The following is a 12650-nucleotide window of genomic DNA, read 5'->3' on the forward strand; positions in this document are numbered from 1 at the left end:
TGTCCGGACACTTTATGAATTGGCAAGTAGACTATTGGCTGTGTTGCCGGCTGAGGATTTTAGAAAACTTGAGTGGCATTGGTTACGCAGGTTACCTGTAACCTACCCACATAAAATGGGGTGCACGATCAGTTCCAGTAGACTGGCAGTTATTGAAACTTAGACTGATACGGTTTATTGTCACCACTAACAATGCATCACTGTCAGTCCACTGGCATAAGTATTAAATGCGGTGCCACAGATTCCACCCTTTCTAGTTGTGATATTTGATTTGGATCAGGTTCATCATGGTTCCGGTTTCGATTCTCGGGTGACTTTCTTCCCCAAGACAAGAATTGGCCCCGCTGGCTACAGTTTACTGGAGAGCTAGCATAGACAATCTGCACCATCAATGAGAGTGCAATTTTCGTTCAGTGTTTCCCCGGAGCTTGCACCCTCTCTCTTTCTTTCCGGTCCTACTCGAGCATGATGCCATATCCTCACCGTGCTTGTAGGGCGTGAATCGCCGGATGCTTCATATTACATTGTTACTGGTTGGTTCATGGTGCAAGGCCCCTTTTTTTTCCTCGAGTGATGGGGTGTTGGTGGGATACAAGTATGATAGTCTACGAGTACCGGTACTCGTACACGAAGGCCGCGCGCCCGCCCATCAACCCTCCATTTTGCTTTGCTAAAAAAGGATTGGCAGTGTCTAACTCTAAACGACTCAGGTTTACCGAACAATGCCCCCCTTGCTCGAGTACCCTACTTTCCCTCTTTTCCTCCTGATCGAGGCTTTGCCGGAGACGTCCTCCCCCGCAGTGACCGACCCCGCTGCTCCGGACGGAGGCAGCTCCGTCGCCCCCGGTTGCTGGCTGCTGGCTGCTGGTTTGCATCTCAACCCTGCGCGTGAGTTTATCGCGTCCCGCTACACCACTTTGGTTTCATGTTCTTGCCTCTCTCGCTGGACGAGAGGACAATTTGGAAAAGCCGTCAAGCGCCTCCTCCCTTGGTCCCTGCAGAGCCAAACATATCTCTTTTCTGCCCGAGTATATCGCTTTCCACAAAAACTACTGCATCAAACTTCATACACCCCTTTCCTATCACCCATGATTCAGGTATCGCACGACAAAGAATCGCTTGAGAAGCCTGTCAAGTGGAGATATACTCGAGCGCTTGAAGCGAGAAGGTCCACAACCACCAACCATATGCTCCACCATCTAGGACAAACCTATCATCGGTTTACCCTTGAATTGTGTAGTAATACGACAGGCCGGGAACGTGTTCCGGAGTTCAAAGGGCGGATGCAAGAGGAGAACACCCGCCGTCCCGGAGAGCGGATAAGCGAGCATTTTTTGTGTTTCTCCACTACCGCAAGAGCACAAACGGTAACTTAGGGGTACTGTACGAATACTGGTACCTGTACGTACTCAAGGATCTGGCCCCAAGGTTAGAAGGGGGGGTGTCGGCTGCTTATGCAGCTATCGCCGGATTCTATTTCAAGTAAATCTGGTGTCGTACCGCATTTTCTCTCGGGAAGAGCCTTTTCTCCTACAGGCTCCTACCTTCTACCAGCAATTGCATGTTAAGAAAAGAAAAGAAAGCACAAAACAATCGACCTGCTTTTCTATCCACAAGGCTAAATTGCATTGTATGAGACAATTACTGTGGTTCATTTATTGGGTTTAATGCGAAGTTCGTTCTGTCGCCTAGAATGCCGTCGTTGTTGACTACTGGGGGATTGGCGGTGCGGGACAATTTTTCCGACCGTCCTGATTCCCATGTCTGGGACGGAACATTCGCCCCTTCCTTAACACCCAACGCGCGTGGAAGGCTGCCACTCAGCGATCTGCATGCCTCAGCCTTCTCAAGTTTCATATCATACTCGAATAGTTTCTTGCTGGGCGATCAGGTTTCCGGGATCATATAAGCACAATCCGAATCATACTCGAGTACTCCAGGAGACTAAAAACGACAAACAGTAGGTCGGCCAGTCTTGCATCTCAGCCCAACCTGTCAGCTCTTCCCAAAGCCCAAGTAGACCGTGAGCAGGGTAGCTCGCAGGACTATCGGCACCGATTAGGCCGAAGTCTGCATTACCGGTACTTGTTCATACAATACTCGAGTACCCGGGTAGAGGAACAGGCTCTGACCGCCTTGAGAGGCTGTATCAGCTTGGTGACGTTGACAGCTACCGGTGGGCGGTGCCAACCCTGCGGAATCACCGTGATGCAGCACATAAACTCCAAGCGAAGCTATTTTAACACCCAGCTCCTAAACCCTCCACCAGTGGAGCATAATGATTATGATTATGGTATGATAATATTATTATGATACGGTATCAACTCCCGTAATATCATAGATAACCCTGAGAACCATCTACCGTTGTGTCTAGGGTATAGGGTGAGGGTTCACTTCCTTCCTCTTGGATCAGTCATTGGTGGGTAATCACTCATGCAGTATCACTCGGCTAATCAATGCAACCTTGAGTCTGTGATTTTAGCAACATGCTCTTCGAGATCCATGTATTTGACGTTAATGGGGGAAATGATATGTTGGTGACCGCATCTACTGGAGATTCCACTCTCTAAACCTTTATAAAGCAGGATCAGGAGCCGCGTATACACGGTTACAATTCGGCATATGAGCACAAGCGACTTTCAACATATCCCATTTCCTTCCCCAACCCTCTCGCACCTTACCACCCTTCACTAATCACAACATGTAAGACCACGAGACCATGACTTCGAATTGAGGGGGCTTCTGATAAGGAGACCTTCCGGGGACGGTCTCCTGTGACCACCCCTTGCCAACATGCTCAGCAGATACGCTTGCCCGCTCGCCTAACCAGAGGCAACTCTAGCACTGCCGTTTGGCTCACGGCCGTGGGATTGTTTCCTACCTCTTTGTTTTCCGAGTTGACTAAAATTGAAGTTCAAAATTACCGGCACCCCCGACGAGTGTCTAGCGCGGAAAAATGGTTCTATCATCTCGATAGCTTTTCCAAATGAAATACAGAAATGTTACCACATGGGGTAAGGACTCCTATGGCAGTAACGCCCATCGCCAAACTATTGGGATTTATTGATCGTCTCCTCGATCAGAGGCATCAGGCTGATTCGCGATTTTGGACGTCCCCCAACATAGCACCATCGAAGCTGCTAAACCGCCAGGCCCAAAAGAGGCGCTGCCCCGGAACTTTATTGCTCCTTACAGCTGTCCTTTGGCCAACATCTTTGTTTCCTTTGAGCTTGAGTTTTGTGTGTGTTGTTAGATACATTAGAGTTCTTAATATTGTTCCCCAGAACAATACCAACGATACCGAGGGACTAACCATAAATGTGAAAACCCGTTAGGTATCAGCTACGACGCTAGCGCTACGACTGCCGAAAAGGTCATGGTGCTTAGGAAAGCGAGTATGCGTGGCTTTGTGACGTCTCTTGTGAAACTATGAGAACGGGATTTTGGGATACCCATGGTATTCCCCAAAAGGACCTTGGTCGAGAGCTTTTGTTAGTTGGATAGTTTCTTGTATCATTAGAATATCACAGGCTGTGCTTCGCTCAATGACCCAGACCGCCTCTCCCATGATCAACAGGCCCATATGCACTAGCTGCCTTGATTGCAATGCCCACCATTTCCAAGGCATCGCCCTTAAAAAGGCTGCAAGATCTCCCTCCACTGAATGCCCACCCATACTTGCTGCACCCACCGCACTGGTATCACCAAAGTAGCCGGCAATTATGGTGTCATTCTTCAAAGCCTTCCTCCTCTTCATCTTCGCGGCCTGTACAGCATACTCTTTCCCGGGATATCCGGATTCTCTGGCGAAGAGAGGGGCAGGTCTTCACAGGAGGGACCCTGATTGGGGAAATTACGTCTACATCGCCTCCATCTTCTCCGGGATAGTCGGCCAGAATATTGGGTTAATTGCACTTCCCGGGGTAAGTCAATGTCCCGGAAAAATCGAAGAATTTAGCTAATTAGACGACCCATACAGAATCGTGCTGTATGCCCAGGCCAGCTCTGGGACTTGCAGACCTGCGCAGACTCCTTCGAATCGGAATGCATGGAAGAGCGTTTCGTCTTCCAGTGGTGCTTGAGTCATAGGTGAGCGGACAACCTGTTTAGCCGGACATGACCAGCCTAATGCCGCTCGCTCGTAGGATCACCCCCGAAACATGCGGCGCCGAATGGCTCAATATGACAGTTGGATGCATGGGCGAGAGCTCGGCTTACTGTGTGGAGACTCTGGTGACCCTCTATGACTGTGCTATTCAAGTCGAGGTCCCCGAAGTTCCACCCCCCTAAATACTCGTGTTAGTGAGAAAGAAAGTAAAAGAGGAAGATACAGGAGTAAAGCTAGCGGAGAAACAAAAAAAAAACCAAGGAGAGGGACTCACGATCACACTGCACTGTGGGAATGTGTTCCTTACCTTTATGTGCCTTGATAAAAGCATGTATCTTTCCCACGATTGAGGGAATTTTTTTCTTTTCCTTTTTTCCCTCCTTTACTGCAGTATTCAGTGCGCACGGATCCTCCTCCATTTCATAATTTCCTTAGTATAATAGGCCACATGTTTGATGTGGAACATTCTGTATCAGTTTAATCCAGCTCCCTGATGTCTACTATGAGGTGCTATGTGAATTTGTGATGATAATGTGACTACTGTTGTATTAGACGAGAAAGACAGACCACATACTGTACATTTCATACCAAAAGTAATGGCTAAGCAGAATATATCATAGAATATCACTCGCATTTTTCTGCCAAGGATGTCGAAAACACGTGGACGATCACGCACCAGAGGACGCTAGTGCTGAAAAGTTTTCCTTACATTTTGCTTTCTTTCCTTTCCCTTCCTTTCCTTCCTCCTTTCATTTGCTTGCTCCATTGACCCACCACTCAACCCACACTCGCTCGTTTTCCCAATCGAACTCTTCTACTCACCTTGATTCCTGTTTCCTTTCATCTAACTCTGGTCTGGTTTGAATCTACACTTTGTGTATCATACTTCTTATATATTCAACTCTTCTCTTGTCTCCAATCCGCCTTACTCCGTAAAACCGCCGTTCCGATCATTACCATTTCACACGCCTTTCAACAAAGGAGGCCGAGTGACCCCGACCGACGCCACGCCAAACCCCTCAGGATCAGATAACAAAAGGCCTACCCCACCATTCATCACTACCACCACGACCGCCGCCGCCACTCCCAATTACACTTCACAAACCTGCCAGAATGTCGACAAGATCGTGCTACCACTCCCGCCAGACAAACGAGACCAAAATCCAGCTCACCCTCTCACTAGATGGCGGCAGCCTCTCTTCCCTTTTGCCAGAGGATCCTGACTTGACAAGCTCCCACGCAACCCAAGCCTCTAATTCCCAATCCATTTCCGTACGCTCAGGCATCGGCTTCCTCGACCACATGCTGCACGCCTTGGCGAAGCACTCTGGGTGGTCCCTATCCCTGACTTGCCTTGGGGACTTGCACAGTGCCCCTCCCCCCTTTGCTCCGTACTCCAATCCCATACATCGCTAACTAGATTATACAGTCGACGACCACCACACAGCGGAAGACTGCGCGATAGCCCTTGGCAGCGCATTTAAGCAAGCCCTCGGCCCGATCCGCGGGTACAAACGTTTTGGCACGGGCTTCGCCCCACTAGACGAGGCGCTCTCGCGCGCCGTCGTTGACCTCAGCGGCCGGCCGTTCGCCGTCGTCGATCTGGGATTGAAGAGGGAGAAGATCGGAGATTTGAGCACCGAGATGATTCCCCACGTCATTACAAGCTTCGCCGGCGCGGCTGGGATCACTGTGCATGTGGATTGTCTTCGCGGCCTTAATGACCATCATAGGGCCGAGAGCGCGTTTAAGGCTCTTGCTATCGCTGTTAGGGAGGCGACGAGTAGGACGGGCGGGGATGAGGTGCCTAGTAGGTTTCCCCCAGATTGAGGGTAGTGACTTTCGTGGCTAATTGTTTGGTAGGCACGAAGGGGGTGCTATAAGTAGTCCTAGCGGGAAAGGCCCGATATCATACCGGACTTTGCGATGCTTTTTCTCTCTTCTTTGTTTTTACCTTTTTCTGGACAACTAATGCAATCGGCTGCTCCAGCGCCAATTTCTCAATGTGCCCAGTGTAAGAGACCTGTCTCCTATGCATAACCCTCTTTTCTCTCTCCCTCCCCCACCTGCACGACCAGTGGATCACACCCAGGCATCCATATCAGATACGCCAGCTCGTTCTAAAATCCACAGTCCCCCCTCACTCCAGACCCGTTACGATATATCTAGAAACCCCATCGTCCAATAGCCATTATTGTGGAAGGGGGTGAAAACTCTAAAATCAATAACCCATCCCACCTCCTTACTAAGTTAACTCACCACTGCACGCTCGAGATGTGAAATGAAATTTGGGAGCGGAAGCGCTAGAGGCCCAGCGACATTCCTCAAGTGATCGTTGCAATCTCAATTTCATTAGAATATGACCCAAATTATAATGAATTGATATTTGCAATCTCCTCCTCCTCCTTTTTATCTCCCGCAATAGAGATAAAACTGAATCGCCTTAAAAAAGGGAAAAGATAAAAAAACAAAACAAAACAAAACAAAAAACGTTCCAGTCTTGGGCATGTAGAGAGAGAGAGAGAGTATGTAATAGGCTTTTCTCTTTTCTTTCTCTTTCTCTTTTCTTTTTTTCTTTTCTTTTTTGAAGGGGGGGGTTATTGACTACCAAGATATCTCTAGAGTTCAGTTTGCTGTACAGTACAAGACATGGGCATAATGCCATTGGAAAGTGACCAGTTTTCCTCATCATCAACTGGAATTTTCGCAGGCCGGTGCTCACGAGAGTCTCCGCAAGGGTTATGGAGTAAGGCCAGTATGATACATCATAACCACAACTTAAGCCATGGCGGGTTCGGGGGGGAGGGGAGCGTGTAGGCACGAAACGTGATATCATACCACCACTACACACGAGCCCAGAATTGAGCGCTGAATAACGCAGTACAGAGCCCGTTTTTATGAAACCCGGGGGAGGGGGCGTACGCAGAGCAGAATGGAGGGGGACTGGCTCTTTACACAAGCATCAATCACAATAACTTATGATACCAGTTATAGCGTCGCTATGTCTATTAAATAAAGCATCCCAGTATCATACAGAGCTTAGTATGATGACCCGACATTGAACAAGCCCTACATCCACACACATATCATACCCAATACAAAAGCAAAAGCCTAATAAATACCCCATTGGGGATCGTGTGGGTACAGTGTCGGCCATATCGTCACTAAAAAAAAAAATCAAGATTGCATGCTCCTGTTTATGAGTGCTGCGGTACTGGTATTCTCGTACCCCAGAGGTGGATTTGGCTGGCTCGGTGCATGGGGCGCCAGGCTGGAAGACGGCTTCTGTGGAGAGATTGGTGGGAATGGCTGAAGTTTTCTTTTTTCTTTTTTCTTTCTCTTCCTCCCCACATTGGCGGTTTATGTACTTGAGTATCATACCCTCGTCCTTGACAGCTCACCGCAGGAGAACAAATGGTGTTGAGGTAAATAGGGTATGATATATTCACATAGGTATTTACAAGTAGTCACGTGCCTTATCTGGGTGTGCTGCGACGGAAAGGTTCGCTAAATTATCTTGTCTTATCTTATCGGAAACACGTGACTAGTTTATCTATCGGCCGCACTAGTATCATACTCATGATACCGGTACAGTACTCGAGTACGGTACGGTATGGTAGCTAGGCTGGACTACCGTATCTATCAAAGTATCATAGAATTGGAAAAAAAGGAAAAGTGTGCGGCTTTCATGCTGTACAAGTAGGGAGAGGGTCAGAGGTTTTGTTGATAGAGATTAACTCGAAGTATTATGAGCGATGGGGAAACTTAGTCTATCGGTGGCAAATGGAACGGTCCATGGTTGCTATCATAAATCCCGTACCATACGACCCGTGTGCCGAACCAGCCAAATTCCACCCATAACTTAGAGGGCAATCAGGCCAGTAGGAACAAAAAGCGAAAAAGAAAAAAAAACCGGCCTTCAGCACTGATGAAAATTCGAACAAAACGAACGAACAAGGAAACTTCAGATTTCCACTTGTACTGTACTCGAGTACGGGAAGGTATTGTACTGGCGGGAAAAAGATCAGCAAGATTCTATAAGGCAGCGAGCAGACGGTCAGTCTGGATGGAAAATAATGGGCTCTGGTAGACACGAACTTGGAGTGGATACCAAACACACACCACCTCACCAATGACAAGGTATCCCAAGCTAATAGCTAGCAATTGCCCACAGTGCGAACTGGCTCTGTGGAGATTACCCAAAACTCCCTAGAGCCCTTCGGAATCTCTAGAATTCGGGTTTTGTAGGGAAAGCAGGCACCAATGCGACTGGTCTGGGTTTCTAATCTCTACAACCCTGTGTTTCTTTCTGCGGAGCCCATCCATCGACCGACGGTATCACTACTTGTACTTTGCCACCACCACAAGTTTTCCGATTCTTTCATCCACGCCCAAGTTCCCGAGCATAGGCTCCGCGCGATCAACAAACGAGACTCCCCCACAGGCGTTGAAATTGATAAAGGAAATGTGTGAATGGGCGGAGGTTTCCGTATGCCGGTGATACACCGCACCTCGTATAATTTGTATGCCCGCCGTTCGCGTAGCAATGGCAGTACACAGCGCCAGTACTTTGGGTGTTTACGTACAGAGGTGTAGCGATGGCTATGATAGCGTTCGTCCGAAGTCCTCGTTCGGAGGGCAGCGGGCGGTTGCAGTCTGGTCCGCCCGTCCGGCATGGCACTCTGCTGCGTTGCAGCAACTCATCGGAATCCCCCGCTCGCTCTCGGCGAGTTTCTCTGCGAGTTGGGGTTGGAGGAAGGGGAGGGGAGCTTGCGGATTCAACCTGCCGGCGTCCGCCTCCCGCCATTCTACCAAACGAGAAGGTGGGATGCCGTGCGGTTTTTCATGAGGATTTGGTTTTTTTTATTTTAAATCCGCGGTTTATTCGTAGCTAGCTACAGGAAAATCAATGGCATGGACCCTAAGGTATGGCCTGAAAACCTAAGTAACAAAAGAAACGTCATCCCCCTTCCCAAAAAAAAACAAGTTAACGGTAAATACCACATCCACTCCTGTCATATAATTGAAAACAATAATATTATAGTTCATGAAACCAATCCAAGTTGGCATCTTCTGTCTTTTTAGGAAATCCCCCAGCTAAAATCCTATTCTTATTATCATTTCTCTTCCATAACCTCAGACTGAAAGTGGAAGAACCCCCCAGTCTGGAGCAATGAAAGAGGATAAAGTAGATAGCAGTAGGATGCCAGCCATAGTGTTCTTTATTCCAGAGGATACCATTCCAGCACACTTATGAAGCTCCAAGTTTAATGGCCAGGCAGTATTATGAGATGTATTTGTAGTGTTGAACCCCACTTCTCACCTTCCTATTTAGGAAGGTGAAAGGCAGGGTGTGGAAAATCAGTGAGATGGAGCTTGGCAGTTTGTCATGAGGAACTTGTGGAGATATTGTATGATAGGATGCGAAGCGTATTAGGGAGGTTCTGCTATTTTTCTTAAGTCATAGTTTAGTTTTTATTTTTGTGGATGGCATGAGTGAATATATGTAACGATCCCTCTCTGGATAGTTAGTGCTTGGCGACGGGGAACGATACTTCTCTTTCTGTCTTCTTCTTCCTTTGTCTTACGATAGCTCTAGGCCTCTGCCTACGTTACCGATAGTACAAGACCCTTGTCTTCTACCGGGAACGCCTATTGTAAGCTTTCTCTAACTCTGCTTCGTAAAGGGCCTTCCTTGGCGTAACGATAACGTTGCAATAAAGATAAAGATCGTAAAGGTGTTTTATATTTGTTAAAGTAATATGTAGGAAAAGTACTTAGAAGTCAATCTAATTTTATTTAAACTCGTACCGCCAACACTGGCATATGACGAGCCCCCACCGGCACAGGGATACTGCTAACTGGTATACCACTAATCCTAGGCTAACTAAGTCTACGGTCCCGCACCTGCCATCCCCGAGTCATGCCCACATAGAAACTAATTACAAGACCATCAAACAACCCAGCGCCCTCCCCGGTCCAAGTCCGTAGCCCCTCTGGTATGAAGCCAACCAGCACCAAGCATAGCTGAAGCCGAGCAAGAGACCGACCCAACCAGGTTCCTCGTCCAACAAAATCAAAACCACTACCACTTGGTCTAAATACCGTCCTGCAACACCTCTACCACAGTAGAAAACCAACAACAAACCAAACCAAGTATAAACTACAGGCGACACAATGGCAGAGAGGAGGTGACCAACATGTCCACCTCTCGTATCCGCATGCCAGGCCGTCGACCCTATAAACCCACTTTGCCAAGTGCCTCCGAGGAGCGTAATGGTGAGGAGGACCTGTACCCGCTGCCTGTCCCCCAAAACAAACTCATAAACAAAAGAAATACATAGAGGTGGTAACAGACCGAAATTGTCAGTGGGGCCTATCACCCACCCGTGGTGCCTTGCCCCTGCCAGCCATGCCTATTGCCAAACCAAAGAAACCAAACAAACTTCCACAACACACAGCACGCAGAATCCAAACAAGTCCAACCAGGTGGTCACAACCCACTATCCGCACAGGTGGCCATCAGCCCAGCGGTCCGCTGGAGAGCTTTACAGCACTCAGCAGCTTCGCCCAGCAGCCCAAACTGGTCCGGAAACACTTAATTAGACATCGTCCAACCTGACGCATGTCCGACCAGTGCTCGCAGGTGCCTCTTCCCCCCCAATCAGCCCCCCCCAAGCCCCACACACCAGAGGCCACAGAGCCCATCCAGCCCTCCCAGCCCCTCAGACAGAACAACCATCCGATGGCCACAGGACAGCTTATACCCAGCCCCGCCAGGCAGCCATTGATCTTGGCCACATGAACAGAGCCCCAACCCCCAGCACCGTATAGCTGAGGGGAGCCCATCAGCCACAGCCGGGAGCCACAAAGGAGGCAGCACCAATACCCGAAGGCACGGGCACCAGCTACACCATCCAACCCAGCCGAACTGAAATCCAACTGAGTCGGGAAAGAGTAAGCAGAGCCAGCCAAAGCAAGCCCCACAGGTCCGGCAACAGGCACAGACCAAACAACGGGTAACAGGCATCCCCAACTGACGCGACAAGAAGGGGGAGGGCAAACAAACAGAAGAAGACAAACAGGAGGTAGGCCCCACTGGCAAATGGGTGAAGCCGCCAACCACAGACCACAACCGAACCACCCGGATGCACAGACAACGCGAGTGTCTGGCAGCCAATCGTCCCACAGCACCCCAGGTAGCAACAACCACCACACCAGGGGGTAAGATTTGTCAGGGTCAAAGCTATCCACACGGGTGCGAGGAGGAGAGGCCTGACTGAATTGCCGTTAATGCCGCAAGGACAGAAACTCCAAGGGAACGGCGATAAACAACATCGTAGGATCCTGACCGTAGAAACATGTAGTAACGAGGAGGGGGGGGGCCGGTACGATGTATTGATACTTGGGAAGGTCATCAGTCTAACCCAAGGGCGTTTTGTATCGCGAGAACTAAGGACTCCATTAAAACCCAACAAAAGACATGAGCTAGCCCAAAGAATGACACGGGTGATCTCCCCAAACACAATGTTCAATCCCCCCAATCGAAAGCGAAACCTGGGAGTAGACGATAGACAGGAAGCCGTAGACATTTTACCGAAAGGGGCGCGTATGCGACCTTGATGAGTGCTTGAAGTGCTGGTATCGTGAGATAACCAGTCCAACGAAATGAGACGCAAACAAGTTATCCGCCACGCAACGCCTAACAGACCTCAATACCAAAGACCCCAGGAACTACTGAGTGAACTCAAATATCTCCCCCAGAATCAAAGGCATCAAGGCCCACCATGATGGTGAAAGAAACGCTCGGGGCGAAGCGACGGCAAGGACGAGGAAAAGTACTTAGAACAAAGCGTGAAGAACCTATCTTCCTCGGCTGTAGCGGCCTCCTTATATAGTGTTCTTCCCGCCTTTAGTCATGTGACCTAAAGTGGTCACATGTGCAAAACTAAATCATAACAAACTAGTCATATGACTAAAGTGATCACATGCTCAAAACCCAGGATCTCATAGCGAGGTCATGTGCAAAACTCATAAACCAATCATAACGCAATAAACAAGTCATATGACTCAACTGAGTCATATGCATGAAAACCATGACATCATAATGAGGTCATGTGCGAAACATAAATCATATGCGCAAGGCTTACCCATAAGGCACACTCGTAAGGCATACTCATCAGGCGCATATTCCATGACTCATACTTGAGCTATGTGCGAAAGCATTACAAATCCCACACATAAAAAATCATATAACCCGAATAGGTCATATGCGTGAAACAATAACATACCTGTGACTCATAACCATGTGTCACGTGAAAACCCTTTCCTCGCTAAGCCACGTTCATGACATTAGCTCCCCTCCTCCTAAGCCTGAGTCCCATCAGACTTTTTCTCCCAGTTTCAATAGTTCCCATCCTGCCGAGCGCATGGTCCTTCTCAGCTTGTAGAACTTTTCGTCTGCCGTTCTCCATCTGACTCTTACCGATTCCAGAGTCAGATTCGCCATCTCAATCGTGTGCCGCTGTAACAATCCCTCTCT

The 12650-nt window shown here is 48.7% G+C and overlaps 3 protein-coding genes; 2 read left to right on the plus strand and 1 right to left on the minus strand.

Annotated features, from left to right (window-relative positions):
* Positions 1 to 722: 722 nt before the first annotated feature.
* GSTUM_00006150001 (uncharacterized protein) lies at positions 723 to 2016 on the plus strand (the record flags this gene model as incomplete). XM_002838283.2 has 1 exon in its annotated part: positions 723 to 2016. One exon carries the CDS (start codon positions 723 to 725, stop codon positions 1374 to 1376), a length of 654 nt encoding a protein of 217 aa, XP_002838329.1. The 3' UTR covers positions 1377 to 2016.
* Positions 2017 to 5221: 3205 nt separating this feature from the next.
* GSTUM_00006151001 (uncharacterized protein) lies at positions 5222 to 6112 on the plus strand (the record flags this gene model as incomplete). XM_002838284.2 has 3 exons in its annotated part: positions 5222 to 5477; positions 5538 to 5918; positions 5972 to 6112. The coding sequence occupies 3 exons, from the start codon at positions 5222 to 5224 to the stop codon at positions 5989 to 5991; spliced, it is 657 nt and encodes a 218-aa protein (XP_002838330.1). The 3' UTR covers positions 5992 to 6112.
* Positions 6113 to 8348: 2236 nt separating this feature from the next.
* On the minus strand, positions 8349 to 8934 carry GSTUM_00006152001 (uncharacterized protein). XM_002838285.2 has 1 exon: positions 8349 to 8934. Exon 1 carries the CDS (start codon positions 8782 to 8784, stop codon positions 8398 to 8400), a length of 387 nt encoding a protein of 128 aa, XP_002838331.1. The 5' UTR covers positions 8785 to 8934; the 3' UTR covers positions 8349 to 8397.
* Positions 8935 to 12650: the final 3716 nt, after the last annotated feature.

The sequence above is a fragment of the Tuber melanosporum genome, assembly GCF_000151645.1.
Source record: "Tuber melanosporum whole genome shotgun sequence assembly, scaffold_24, strain Mel28".
Classification (NCBI taxonomy): domain Eukaryota; kingdom Fungi; phylum Ascomycota; class Pezizomycetes; order Pezizales; family Tuberaceae; genus Tuber; species Tuber melanosporum.

What these genes read in the sequence shown, in the direction of transcription:
- GSTUM_00006152001 (XM_002838285.2), bottom strand. Translation starts at nt 8,784, where the DNA reads ATGCCGGACGGGCGGACCAGACTGCAACCGCCCGCTGCCCTCCGAACG.